The 13,994-nt window shown below is 43.0% G+C and overlaps 2 protein-coding genes across 5 annotated transcripts in view; one reads left to right on the top strand and one right to left on the bottom strand.

Annotated features, from left to right (window-relative positions):
• TTC1 (tetratricopeptide repeat domain 1) overlaps positions 1–4,824 on the top strand; it is a 33,443-nt gene extending 28,619 nt beyond the window's left edge. For both annotated transcript variants that reach the window (XM_029997603.2, XM_029997605.2), the window contains exon 8: positions 4,177–4,824. In XM_029997603.2, the coding sequence (XP_029853463.1) occupies positions 4,177–4,310 (134 nt within the window). In that variant the 3' untranslated portion in view covers positions 4,311–4,824. The remainder of the gene's footprint in view (positions 1–4,176) is intronic.
• A 903-nt stretch (positions 4,825–5,727) lies between these two features.
• Positions 5,728–13,994, bottom strand: part of PWWP2A (PWWP domain containing 2A) — a 43,161-nt gene continuing 34,894 nt past the window's right edge. Inside the window, exons 3-5 of one of the 3 annotated variants that reach the window (XR_003921005.2) lie at positions 9,774–9,882; positions 7,561–7,637; positions 6,854–6,889 (exon numbers count right to left, since the gene is read on the bottom strand). Coding sequence is in view for 1 of the 3 variants with exons in the window: in XM_029997601.2 (XP_029853461.1) it covers positions 6,833–6,889; positions 7,561–7,637 (134 nt within the window). In the remaining 2 variants the exon portion in view is untranslated. Of the gene's footprint in view, positions 6,890–7,560; positions 7,638–9,773; positions 9,883–13,994 lie in introns of those variants that run through there. The other 2 variants (XM_029997601.2, XR_003921006.2) reach the window with 2 other exon arrangements.

The raw sequence follows: 13,994 nt of genomic DNA, 5'->3' as shown, positions 1-13,994 counted from the left end.
GTTTAAGTTATAAATGAGTGCATTCCAGAAAACAGTGAAATGTACTTGATTATCAATGTGATTAATGGGAAGGCCTATCAGAGCGTATCACCTGGGCCTTTCTGCCAATAAGAGATTTTTCCAGCTACTTGAGATCAGCAAAGATATTTATTAGGCTTAATGCCCAGAGAATTAGTTTCTTTTTTTTTTTTTTTGATACTGAAGGATATGTTATATTTGCAACTAAGCTGCTAAACCCCAGCACTGTATGTAGGGAGGTCACTTTAAATAGTTCAAATCGGAGCTAATGCACAGTTACTTTTAATTCAGTCCTCACCATTTAGGGAAGGGAAAAGGATTTGCCCTTGCTCTTTTAATTGCTTAAGAGATGTTGTTGGTAATACAGAAAGTTATACAAAGATGAACCCTCATCAGGAAATTTGTCTTTTATCCAAAAAAAATTCTTAACACAAATAATATCTAGCTTTTCAACTTCCAAACACCACATTAACACTAGCAACTATACTAGAATTATTGCCAGAAGGTCTGAATAGCAATTAATTTTGGCTGTTACGTCTTAATGTAAATCATGAGAAATCTTTTCATGCATCTGCCTTTTGCAACAGGATGTTAAATTGCAGTTAGGTGAGTAATGAATCACAGACTTCTGAGCCCTAAATTGATTTTTACCAGTTAGTTTTCTGGTTAACGTCTGAATATCACTTTGCTGAAAAAACTTAACATGCTGGAGTTCCAGGTGAAATGTAGACATAGGCTCTCTAAAATGTAAAGAACAAGATCTTTTCTATGAAAATACCATCTCAGAGATGAGAATGTGACCCTGCTTGGGGACAAGTGAGTGTTTGACTGCTGAGAACTCTTTGCAGCTGAGTCACAGCTCCACATGCCTTTTTCCTTCCTTCAAGCACAGTCTCTGTTTTAAGAGAGCTTTTCTTTGGGGGGAGGGGAAGGTTGGACTTAACTACAGATCTTAATTTAGGGATGAAAGGAAAGTGGGGGAGGAGGAAATAGTGCTTTCCTACAATGATGGGTTTATGTGCGCCAAGACAGCAGGAGCAGTGCTTGGGGCTTGAGTTCCCGGAAAAAGCAAGGCTTTCTTCTCCTTCATTACCAATTTATTAAATGTGGCTGCACCAAAAGGCATTGCTGTATGTGGATTTAAGTGATAGAACAGGAAGGTGACCTATGACTGTATTGTTTTAATTATTCAGTCACAGTGAGATGAAGAATAAAGTATTAAATATATCATATGGTCTTTAGCTTCTCCCCAAGAGCTGGCCTAGCTACAAGCAAGAATACCAAGGCAGTTGTTCTGTGTTTATTGGCTCTTGTATGACCGGAAAAGAGCCATCGTACTAACTCCAATTAGAAAAGACCTTTCACAGTTTCCTGAAACAGGCAAACTCGTCTGCCTGCTCCTGAGCCAGCTGCAGTGCCTGGATAACTTCTGAACTGTTTACGACTGACTCTAGCAATGCCACACTATGCCAGGATTCTTCCACCAGTAGACAAAGACACTTTTCACCCCAAACCTGAAGCTAAGCAATGACCAAATGTTTGTCTAGAAGTACAATAGCAACTATTCATCCCAGTCATAGAGATGCTATGAACAACTTTATAGTTTTATAACCAAAATGCTTTTCGGATGCAGTATGAAATTATGAACTTAATAGTTAATTTGGCTTAAACAGGGTATAGCTTAGGAAAAAAACTCCACCACCAGTACAAAGAAGCTAATCCTAGCTGAGCCACTCACTGGAATGACTTCAGCCAGAGCATTCAACCACCTCATCTGTTAATCCACACGGGGGGAAAAAAAAAAAAAAAAATCAAATTGAAGAAAAATCCTGTCTCAGCAACTACCTGTTTTTGTTGGTTAAGGTGGTCTTTTTTTTCCTCTGTAAGGCCATGGAATTTGTATGTTGACTCTCAGAGACCAATCTTGCTTTAAAATAATTACACAGACCTCTGAAAGATACCCAGTTGTGAACCAGCACTTTGATGCAAGATCTTAATTATTTTGCTGTATTTAGGAGTACCGTAGTAATGCTGTTAGTTTCTTTACGCAGGACTGAGTTGTTCCTTAGAATAAAATGCTTACATTTTTCCCCAGCTATTGTTTGGCTTTGTATTTTCTGTGAATGTGTTCAAAAAAGCTCCCCCTGCCCCAATTCAATTTTGAAAATGTGACTGAAGAAATAGTGTATTTTGGTTTATGGTGATGGTGTTTAACCTGTCTTGAACTGTCGCTAGATTGTAGGAGATAAGGGGCATGCTTCCATGGGGTAAATTCAGACTTGGATATGATTTCTGTTTCGAGCGTGGTCACAGGCCTGCAGTGTCATTCAAGGCAAATCTCTTGATCTGTTTGTACTCCATTTGTGCAACATAAATGCTACTTGTATTTTTCTGTAAAGAACTTATATAGGGCTTTGCTCCTTATGTTTCTGTACTTCTTTATCACTGCTGTGAAGTTACTGCTTCAGTATGGCTTAGGAACAAAGCCTGAACTAAATTCTGGCTGGTGCATTGTAGTGAGGAAACTTACTTAATAGCAGTAGTGATGATTGCACTGCTGGGCAGAAACAGGGTTTTCAAACAAACAAAAGACCTTAAGAAAAGCAAAGAAACTAAATGATAAGTGTTCATATGACTTTGCAGTTAGATTCTAATATGTTAGTTTAGAAGTAGAAATAAAGGTGAAGGTGACTAGAACAACAGAGATGTTTCTCATGACTTTAAGGTGGCTTGCTGAAAACACACGCATGCAGGTAGGAATAGGTGTGGCATTTGCACATTTTAGTTACGTGATTATGACTACTTCAAGTTGCTCAGCTGGATTTCCTGTGTGCCAGCTATTGTCACTTTTTCCCCACCCTGTGCATGCACAAAACTCTCAGCAAAACAAAATCCATTGCCTTGAAGAATCTAGTAAAGGTACAAGGCTTTTGAATGGTGGTGTGTAACCTGTGGATGCAAACCTAGAGTAGGCTTTAACTTGTCCAAACTTCTCCTGTTTGTTCTTTGGGAAATTAGTCTACAATTCTGCATTGAAGCCAGGAGGAAAATCATGTTTTCTTGGAAAACTGACCATCTTCCTCCTTTGTCTTGTCATGCCAGGTGCTCAGTTAGCTTGTGTTCAGTCAATGTTGAAGTTGTTATCTCTGCTTCTTGTTTCATTTTATGCATTTTATGTATTCTATCATCTCTATATAGGTAAGATTTTTTTTAAAAGGGTATCCTTTTGTTGCCCTTCCCCTTTTATAGGTGGTAGCAAGATTCATTTTCTAGAGTCAGAAAACATGTATGATACATATATATTGATAGAAGCCTTTAGATTTTACTGTCATACCCTATGTATATTTAACAATGCTTGTTAAATAATAGTTGTTTAGAGCTCTTAGCAGTGGTTAAGTTAGTCCTGGAGAACTGTAGTTTTGAAAGTGAGTTAAACTGCTGAGTTTTTTTGCAGGCAAAATGGCTGTGAAGTTGTACGCTTCAGGTGGGACTGCGTAGTTTGCAGGTGCAAACACAGTTGGAAGGATGAACTCGTTTTATTTTTCTTTATATCAATATACAGATTGAGAAAGGGATTTTTAATAATTACAAACAAGCAGTTTGAACTTTGGCTTTCATTGTGTCTTGCAGTAGTCTAGGAGACTGGGTGGTTATAATATTTTGATTGTTTATAGAGCTGTAGCTGCATCAAAAATGACCAGAACTGAAACCTTTGTGTTAGAAAATTGAATGTTGGCAGCTATCAGATTTATATCCAAGCATAAGTATAGGGGAGACTCGTGCTTTGTTGTGAGCTGTTAAACTCCTGTGCCTCAAGAGCTTATAACTGAGGAAATAAGGTGCTTCTGGATAGCTATAACCAGATAGTCATGACTGTCTGCAGCCACTGGCTCTTTATCAGGGCTAACAAACTGTTCAGAACCAGCATGGTGATCTGTTTTCAACCCCAAAGCTGACAGTAACTGCATCACAGTTGGGATTTTTTTTAACTCATATGAAGAGCCTAAATATTTAACAAACTGCAGAGATTTCCACAGCATTTACCTCAAATTAGTAGATAAATTAGTAGAGCTGGACTGTGTGTGTAGTTAGGCATAATTCAATGGGAGTTTTCCCTCTGCTTAATACCTAACATGTTATCTCTCCTTTTCATTGTAGGCAAACTGAAGGATCTTGGGAATTTGGTTCTCCGCCCCTTTGGCCTGTCAACAGAAAATTTCCAGATAAAACAGGATTCATCAACTGGTTCATACTCTATCAATTTTGTTCAAAATCCAAACAACAATAGATAACGTGAATTCAATCTAGTTCTGCTGGCTTTCAGGCTGCGTGACCGTGTGCTTGCACGTACCAATAAAAGGATTCAGCAAACATTCTTCACGTTCCCCAAGTGAAGATAAGACTCGAGCATATTCATTTCCCTGCTTGTGAAATTATTTACAATGTGGATGTAAAGCAAGTCATTTGACTTCTCTTAGTGATAACTCTGTCCAGTGTGTGATTTATTATTTTCTAAATTTTTTTTTTCTTCCCTTGTGGTGTTTGGCTTATCCAGCAGTCAGGTTCATTATTTTGGCCCATTCAATACTGGCAACAAAATTCTAGCAAGCAATTCAGTTGAATCAAAATGCCCACACACCTGTAGCCAAGAACAAAGCCTAATGCTGTCTTTGGGAATTAATGAATCTCGCAGAAGCACTTCTCCACGCTCAGCAGGTGGATATGACTGACAGCATGCATGGAAGCAAGCCAACCTCTTCTGTGGAATAATTTTTCTTTGTAATAAAGGCTTGGTATTTCTGTTGGTTTGGTTTGTGAAGTTCTTGCCTTATTTAAGTCCTTCCCATAGTGGTATTGTTAAAAGTGCTTATAGCCACCCACAAATAACATACTTGCAAGACATTAATTTGAAGCATCTGATTTTTTTTTTTTTTTTTGTCTTGCTTATAGCAATATCAGTAAATTAACCTCAGGCCACCCTTACCCTTACCACCACAGTTTGTTTACTTTTTATTAATTTTTCTGAAGGCAACAAGGAAATTTTGTGCCTATATATATACACACACTTTGTAATGCTACCATAAAATTAGTTAAATTTGCTTGTCTGAGATTCATTCATGTTACAGATACCCGTAATGGGAAACAAATAAGTGATGTTAAAGTTGATTGCAAAAGATCTTCATAGTATACTAGACCTTGAAGACTTTGAAGTATCTATATATATATATATATCTCTCTCTCTATATATATATATATAGGTGCTGTTGAAATAGTTCATTCAGATTTTGGAGAAGGGGTGTCTGTCTTTTGTAATTACTGCTTACTGGGTTTTATATCGATGCTGAAATGTTTACATTGGAGGCAGATTTTTCAGTTGTCTCCATGCAGATTTCAATACATGATTTAATTAAATAATTAGTGGTGGCTGTCTATTGGCTATTGGTTGTCATCTTGAATTTATTTCAGGAAGTCTTTCTGTGTACTTAAGGACTGAAATTACAGAGCTCCAGTCTTTACGCTAATACGCCTTAAAGGAATAGTCTCTCAAGATGAGTCTGCAGTGAGCGTGTATTAAGTCTCTGGGAATTAAAATGTCATTGTCAAAAGAAGACAGAAGCCCTAATTCACAGTGAGGCCTGTGCAGCCTTTAACATCTTCTGCATAATTAAAATGTCACTTAAGCAAATAATGGCAAACAGCCTCTAGGATTTCCATGTGCTGAAACTGTTAACTATGCTGTGCTTTACTGGAGTGAAGTTTCTAATGTGCAAGGCTGAATTTCCTTTACTAATAAAGTTTGGGCAAATGGGAAGGTGTGTGGACGGGAGGTTTTAAAGAAAGAAGATGTTGCTCCTCAGAGCAGGTACGCTGCTGCTGGGGCTGGGTGTGTCAGACAGACACCAGTATCCAGGCTGGGGGCTGAGCTTACCCAAACAATCCGGGGAGGAGGGAATGTGCTGGGAGAAAAGCATGCTCACGCCCAAGAGACTGTGCAGGTCCAGATAGGCTAATTAGCTGTAAAACCACTCTGCTTTCTGAACTGAGCTCTTCAGATCCAGGGAAGGCTTATTGGGTTGGGCAGAGTGTTGGGGCTAACATAAATGTTAATAATTTTTCCTGAAACCTGGAACGCTATGGGGCAAAGGTGTCCAAGCTGCTTCAGAGGAGCCCTGGGTGGAGGAGGCAGTGCTGGGCTGAAGCTTGTAAGCTTGGCTTGGGGCCAAACTGAGGCACTCAGGTATGTCTGAATCACGCTTCCCTAGAGCTCCTACTTCGGCACGGGCCAGGTAGAGGTGTCAGTTCTTGCCGGTGCAGGCTCCACGCTGCCGGAGAGCGGAAGAAGTGGCTGGCCCTGGAAGTGGTACAATCTGTCTGCACCTGGAGCCAGGCAGTCCACTGACTCTTCAGTTACGGTAGCTAACCTTACACAGGGGCTGAAGGGTGGGGAAAGGAGTTCTTCTAGGCTTTTTTCTCATTTGCCAGCATTAGCACTAGTCCTGCGTCACTGAATGGGAGCAGACTAGGTCTGTGCCCTGGGTTTCACTCAACTGCAACATGTATGTACACCCTTAGAACATACATAAACGGAACCACTTTAAAGCTGCTCTGGATACATAGAAAATTTAAAGTATCTTTGTTATGACCAATTAATTGCTATCTTTACACACACTGTGTTGTGTGTATAACTATTATTTACCGGTGTATGGCTGTTGTGCAAAGTTACAAGCAGTGGCTTTTAGGAACCTCCTGCTTGTCTTACCAATGAGTTTAGTGACAGATTTTCTTCCTTCCATTCTGTTCCTGCTCCACATCTTTAAAGGGCTGGAGGGCTGCAAATATGCCTTCTTGGGTGGAGGCTGGTTAATTTATTCTGGAAAATAAAAGCACAACAAAACTTTTGAAATTACTACCTGCTGCACAAACAACATCAAATAAGTGTGCAACCTCCCTGCTGAATGCCTGATGTGTACCTATAGTTTTAAAATGAAGGGATGAACAAATGAAGCTGAAGGATTGCAGCTGATTTGCTTTCCATACTTGTGTTTGTAATTTAATTGCACTGTGTGAAAGAGGTGGGTTAGTGTCACTGGAAATCGGGCACACTGTTAGTGAGGACTCAAATCTATAGGTCATACACCTACTCAAAGTGCCACTCTCTAGCTAAACCAGAAAGCTCTGAAATGTGTTATCTGCTATTACAGCAAGTTCTCTAGGTAAAATTCCAATTAATTGCCTGAAAGAAGTCCTTTTGCATTGTCCAAATCTTGGAACAATTGCATTTATTTTGCTCTTTATTTTTAAGGGTTTGTTTTTTTTTTTTTTATGTCTAAAATAGTCATCACAGCTGCCACCAGAAAGGTAATTGGTACTTCCTCCTGGTGTAATTGGCCACAATTCCTCCGCAGTGCCAGGGTGTTTTGAGTCACATGTGTTGGGCTTACAACCTCTAATAGGAAAAAAAGGTTTTATGAAACATAATCTTTTAAATAAGTGCTCTTAAACCAACAAGTTCCTTGCTAATTTGTTCCAATAGTTACTCACCCTTATTGTAAAAAGCACGTGCCTTTTTTCCACTTTGTTTGTCCTCAGCTCCCAGCCTTTGTTCCTTCTTACTCTGCCTGCAAAATAAAAATCATTTTAGTACCTGGCCTTTTCTCCCTGAACATGTTTGCATAGTAATGAAGGGGCCTGTTGGTCTTCTCTATAAGCTGAAGAGACAGGGCTGCTTTAAGTCTCTCCCTACAAAGAACTTTCTCCAGGATTTCCTTAACGTTTGTGTCCCAGACCTTCCATTTTTTGACATTTAGGAAGGGACATCAAAAGTGACGCTGAGATTTGTCTCCCTTCTGCTCTCTACAGAAGGCATGATATTCTTCCTCACTTCTTCGTTTATACCCTCAAAGACTGTCTTAACCCTTATGGCAACAGATGAGCGAAGTTTTAGACCTCCCTTCAGCCTCTTCTGGGATAGCTGAGATACAGACTCTCCTTTCCTGCAGCTGTGGACAGCATTTTCTTCCTTGTGTTAATGCAGCTAAATGCAAAATTAAGTCACACTTTGTTTGGCAGGCCTGGCGTACTAAGCAATACATCGGGGTTTTTCTGTGTGTTTTCCTACCATGCTGTTGCTTACCAGCGTTTTCAGAAGCGACTTTAGATTTGCTTCTCAATCACTGATGAAAGTGTCAAATAGTACACAAGGTCTAGCAGTGATTTGAGCAGACTCACAGGAAATATCCCTGTTTGAAGGACAGTGGCAAACTGTTTGAGATCTGTCAGGGAGGCAATCTTAAGCCACGTGTGCGTCATTTATTTTATATTGTAGATAGTTATCTGTAAACACTGCATATACTGTGAAGTGCCATGCCAGGTGATGCATCTTTATAATTAGACTTACTAAGCCTGGTTGAATGACAAGGTCTATTTTGATGGACTTTAATTGCATGTTTGCCTTTAATTCTTTATTAATGGATTTCTGAGCCTGTTTTCAGATTCCTATCCCTGATGTCAGATTAACCAGCCTATATTTACCTGGGTTGTCATCTTTGCCCTCTGTTGCTCCACTGACCTGTCTCAGTATCCAGCATACATTAAAGGCAAAGTGGGTGAGCCAGCTGGCCATTTTAGGTGAAATACCTGGGCTTATTTTCAGTCCTGTTACTGTTCCGCCTGGTTGCTAACAGAATGGCAGGTACATCATCCTATTTGCTTCAAATTGAGAAATACAAAACACCAGTACTTTTAGGGTTTGCAATAGGCCCCCACCGCATTTTGAGCACTGCTTTTGTTCCTTATAGATTAAAATTTCTCTTGTATCATCCTTATCCTTGTTAGCCACATCTTTTTTAAGCTTTCCTTATCAAGATTGTATTCTCTTACATCAAGTTTATAGCAACTACATATTTTGTCTTCCCATATGCATTGTTTTTATTTTTTTAATTGCTGCCTTCATACCACTGTTGAACCTCCAGGTCATATAGCCAAAGATTACCTCATTTTGTAGTTTAAAAAAACTTTTATATTTCCTTTGTCTAGCATCTTAGAAATTTGCATTTTTCTCTGTCATTTTCTTATTGCTAGTCAAGTTTACCCAATTTTTCCTTCTAGTTTTATGGTTTTTTAAAGCAGGGGTAGAAATCAAAAAAATATGTACATTTATATGTGGGTAGATGTGCACAGATCCGTGGGTAACTCCAGACTCTCTGTAACCACCAGCTTCCAGGACACTGATTTTTGTCTCTAGGCATTAGAATATGGCTCAAAGTAATATATCCAGGATCTCATATTAGAAAGCCCTTCTAGAAATAATCTTAGGAAGCTCAGAGTGCCCAGTATGTCTCCAGCAGTTTATCTTTTCATTACAAGGGTGCTTGAAAAGTAGCTCATCTGTCATCCGGTGGGCCCATTAGTCCTGTTTCCTGAGCTTTATCATCACGCTCGTTGATACATGTTTGGTAGCTGTTTTAGTCTACAGGATTTAAAATTGCTGCTGCTTCTTCCTCTACTTACTCTACCCTTCCTGAATAGGTAATACCCAGTAATTGCCAGTCCACTCATTTAAGACATTCCACTACATTACCATATTCTAAAGCTTATATAATTATTTTCTTCTCATTTGTGAGACTGTGGAAACCATCTTATTGTACAGGAATATTAGGAGTAAGAATGAGGAACTAGAAACCTCTGTGTGCTCTCTGATAATTCCATGTGGGTTACTTACAACACTAAATTTCAGATTCTATCACTTTTGTTACCTCTACCTCTTCCTCTTCATGCATGATGGGAGTGGGATACCCAAGAGAGATGTCTTCACCCTCCACTTCTCCACCACCACTCAAGCCAGCTCCACCTCCTGAATCAAACCTGGACACAGAGAAAGTTCAGAGTGGGTGTTTGGGTTAGCACAAAACCCAAATTACTAAAAATCCAGCAGGTGAGCTGCCCCACTAGGGCTCTACAAAGCCCACTCAAGATGACCTTCCCCATGATGGAGCTCTCCATGCCATAAATCCAAGACATGCAGTGAAGTACGGCCATTTCCAGCATCTGTCTTCATTTATTCAAGGGACTGGAAGAATTGGAGAGGTTATCTATCAGTAACTTTACAGGGTCCCTGTAGTGTCCGACAGTCAGTAATTCAATCTGTTCTCCCTCCTGTGGTTATCCCTGGCAGCAGACACCTGCTGGGTCTCTGTAAGCCACCCAGCCTTGTAGCTGCAGCTTGCATTTCTGCGTTTCCACGACCATGCTCGGTGGTGGCTGACCCGCAGGGCTTCCGAAACCGACATTTCACAAAGCTCTAAGGTGTACACACAGGTTCCCGAGAAAGCAAATGCTCACTTAGCCCCAGAAAAAGCCTTGTGTTACCATCTCCTCAGCAAAGCACAGCCATCCACCCAGCTACAGAGGAGGGCTCCACAAACCTCGTCAAAATCCCGTTTATTTGATGTCCCTTTGCTGCAGTGGGGGGGTGGGATGCCCCGAGAAGTTCTTTTCCCCCAAACATTCACTCTGCCACACCTTGCCACATACCCTCATGGGGAAACCCAACGCAGCAGCGTGACCGAGTCGGCAGGGCAGCAAACCCAGGGTCGTTTTTTGTTACCGTGCAGTGGACGCCCTTTTGCTCTTTGCTCTTTCTGCCCTTGGCAGCGTGCAAGGCCCCTTCCCCTCTTTCTACCACCACCTTGCTCCTTCCCACCTGCTCTTGCCTTTTGGCTCCTCGATGAGGAGACGTGCCAGATCTGTCCCTTTCCCCGGCACACGCGGTACATCTCCGCGCTCTCGCCTCCCCTCGACCCTCGGCATTAAACCACAGACTCGGGTGGGCTCCCTCAGCTGCGGCTGCCAACCCACACAGGCCGGGCCAGCTCCACAGCCGACTGCTCCGCTGCCATCGCCGAGCAGCCCGGGCAGCACGTTCTGGCTCGCCTCTCGCTTCTCCTCCCCCTTCTCCCAGGTCTTCTCTAGGACCAGCACCTCTGCTAGCAAATGAACCCGCTCCATTGAGCAACGGACTATCACTTTAGCCAGCTTGTGTCCACCAGACAGCGGCCGCTGCCCTCCGCGGCAGGACAGCCGGCACCTCGGCTGCACCGTGTCCGGCACAGCTGCCTGCCCTTAACTGGTGTTACTGGAGTGCCCAACTCTGAGGCAGGTGCTACAAAACGCAGGACAGCCCAACCCGTTGCATATCAGGAGTAACCAGCAAAGCCAGGTCCATCAGTTTCCCCTAGGAAAAGAATAAAATCAGGTCAAGATGAGCTCAGCTTGCAGGGCAGGCACCCTCAAGGACCATAAAACCTTGGTGCCTTGACACACACGGGCTCTGCCAAACCCCCGGGAGCTCAGTGCTTCTAGGAAAGGCTGCTTGGGCGAAAGCAGTTTTTTCCAGCTAATTTTGGATTCCGACTATGAGAGTCCTAAGGCCTGGCCTTCAGAGGAGCTGAATACTTGTAGTTCCCTCAACCTCACCAAAGATTTGGGTGATTTAGCATCTCTCAAAAAGGGAAAAAAAAAAAAAAAAAAAAAAGTTCTCCATTCTCATCATAAGATCTATTTCCCAAAACACCAGCCCCAAGGGAGGCAGCAGGAGGCAACACTCTGGAGTTCAGAAAAGAGGCCGTGGGACTAACATACGCCATGCCGATGACTTACCGTAAGCACAGCGCTGCCGACCCCCTCCCGCCCAGCTGTTAAGCAGGGATCTGAAATCTCTCTGAGCTCATCGAGTTGAGATATTTAGGATTTGATAAAGCACCAAGCTTTGAAGCTGAATCCTTCCTTCCCCGATTAAGCACATTTCAGCACAAAACTTCCTTGAGATCTACCTCCCTCTGATTAGCACAGACATAGCCAGAGAGAAAGGAGAAGCTGCTGGTCACCAGTTCCAAGGCTTTAATTAGCTGTGTTATTCCCAAGGGATTATTGCAACAGCCAAGCTCTGTTGCTGGCTGCTGCAGCCAAGAACCAATTATATCAAAGTGCCACCTCTTTTTAACAGTAGGTAAAGATGTGCAGGGGCACATTTAATGTGCAGCATTAATACGTTGCTCATTCACAAGCTCTCCCTGCTTGGAAGAATCCCAGCACTTTCTTGTTCAGCAGCTCAATTTTTTTTAAACCTGTGCAGCCTCCTGCTCGAAAGGATGTAATTGTTGGGGAGTATCTTTTATTGGCAGAGGCTCTGGTCAGCCCGTTTGTCCGCCGAGGCACAGTAAATTGTCAGGCTCTTGGCTGCTGTGGCATTAAGCCAGAGTCATTACAGCCTACCCTGACAAAGCAAAGTCCTTTATAGATTAAATCTCCTAAAACAACTGAAAACTATTAACCACATTTTTCTGATTCTGCGTGTTCAGTCGTAATCCCCCAGCTGGAAACTTCACCATCTGCAGCTCCGACTCCAGCTGGGAGTACCCCTACCTGCCCATCTCTCATCTGCTGTTCTCGAGAAGGTGATTTACAAAGCCAGTATTCCTTAAGCGGACACAGCAGATGATACAGTCTGCCTTTCCTAGCCCGACTGAGACTGATACTCTGCTCCCGGCTCCCAGTACTGCCTGCACCGCAGCCGTCCGCTCCCTGCAGCGGCTGGGCAGGCGCTGGTCTCTGGGTGCGCAAGTGCGGGTCCCCCGCGGCCGCCAACCAAGAAGGTGAACCTCCACCAGCCACAGTAAATGAGACTTCAAGTGCTCAGGCATTAGTCGTGCCCGTTCATCTGGGATAAACACGCATTGGCGGGCAGGTTTTTTCTGTTCCGTTTCTAACTCTGGCACGTGAAATGCAGCCCATCCGCGGTCCCTGCAGACTGATGCATCGGTGAAGTGAGATGGCAGGGAGACGGGGGGAAATGGTATTATCTAGTCTGGGCGGTAGTTTGTGCCTGGCTGCTGGAATAGCTTCCTAAATGTATTCCTGGAGTGGTGCTGGCGAGTGCCAAGTGATAAAACAGGCCCCTGGAGAGGCAGCAGGGCTGTGGGCTCTGCTTGCCTAATTGCATCTGAGCACAGCTTCTCACAAATGCATCTTTCTTTACCTCGGTAAAGACTGACACATTTCCATTAGCTTATTCGGCTGTGGTGCTCCATCGGGGGCACCTTTCTACCCGAGGAAGGAGGAATTGCAGTATTTGGAAACTTCCGGAAAGGAGGAGGCTGGAAGCTGACAGATTTACTGCCTACGGCTACAGCCCCTGGCCTGCCCTTGAAGCGACAGTTCTCTCTGTGCCCAAATGTACTTGCGTGTCCCTGCTCCAAGCTCAAATACAGCTGAGGCCACGGTGCTTGCAGCCAGCAGCAAGTTTACTAAGCCAAGATGCAACCGATGGCTTCTGATACGATTTTGCAGTATTAATGAGAAGGTGTACAATGGACGGCTACCCCAGCCCCTGATCTCACAGCTCATTCCCAATGTTGTCTTTCTAAAGGCAAACAGAGCAAACTGAGTGAATCGTGAGAGGATTATCCCTATCTATCTGCGCAGTATTAGTATTTCTGGGATCCTATATTTAACACGGTCCAGTATTCATCCTTGTACACCCTGGAGCCCCCAGCCCCAGCCCCTTCCTCTGATGGCTCAGAGTGCTTCAGTGTTTGAATGAGCCCTCCAGCAGGCACAGCCTTAGTTTAATATTTAATGACCAAGGGAACCACATTTGGAAATTCCAGTCCCTAAGCACTTCGGATGCAGAGCTCTTAGCTGAAAATCTGGATTTCAAAATTAGACCTACCCCTCCTGGGCTTTGAATATTTACCCCAAATTCAGAACACCCCAAAAACGTCCACAGGGGTGTTCAGCCTGCCCAGCATGGAGCGCCCACAGCTTGTGCTCCAAAGCCAGCAAGGGAATAAAAACAAAGACCGCAGAAACACTCAAGGGAAAAGCAGGAGCAGAATCATAAAAACAGGCTACAGAACACGAATAAAAACCAGCTGCCAGCACTGTATGAACCAACAAACAACATGATCCTTTTCCTA

This window comes from Aquila chrysaetos, chromosome 22, assembly GCF_900496995.4.
Source record: "Aquila chrysaetos chrysaetos chromosome 22, bAquChr1.4, whole genome shotgun sequence".
Classification (NCBI taxonomy): Eukaryota; Metazoa; Chordata; class Aves; order Accipitriformes; family Accipitridae; genus Aquila; species Aquila chrysaetos.
Note: the sequence above shows the minus strand (reverse complement) of the source record. Positions and strands in the feature narration are given on the sequence as shown.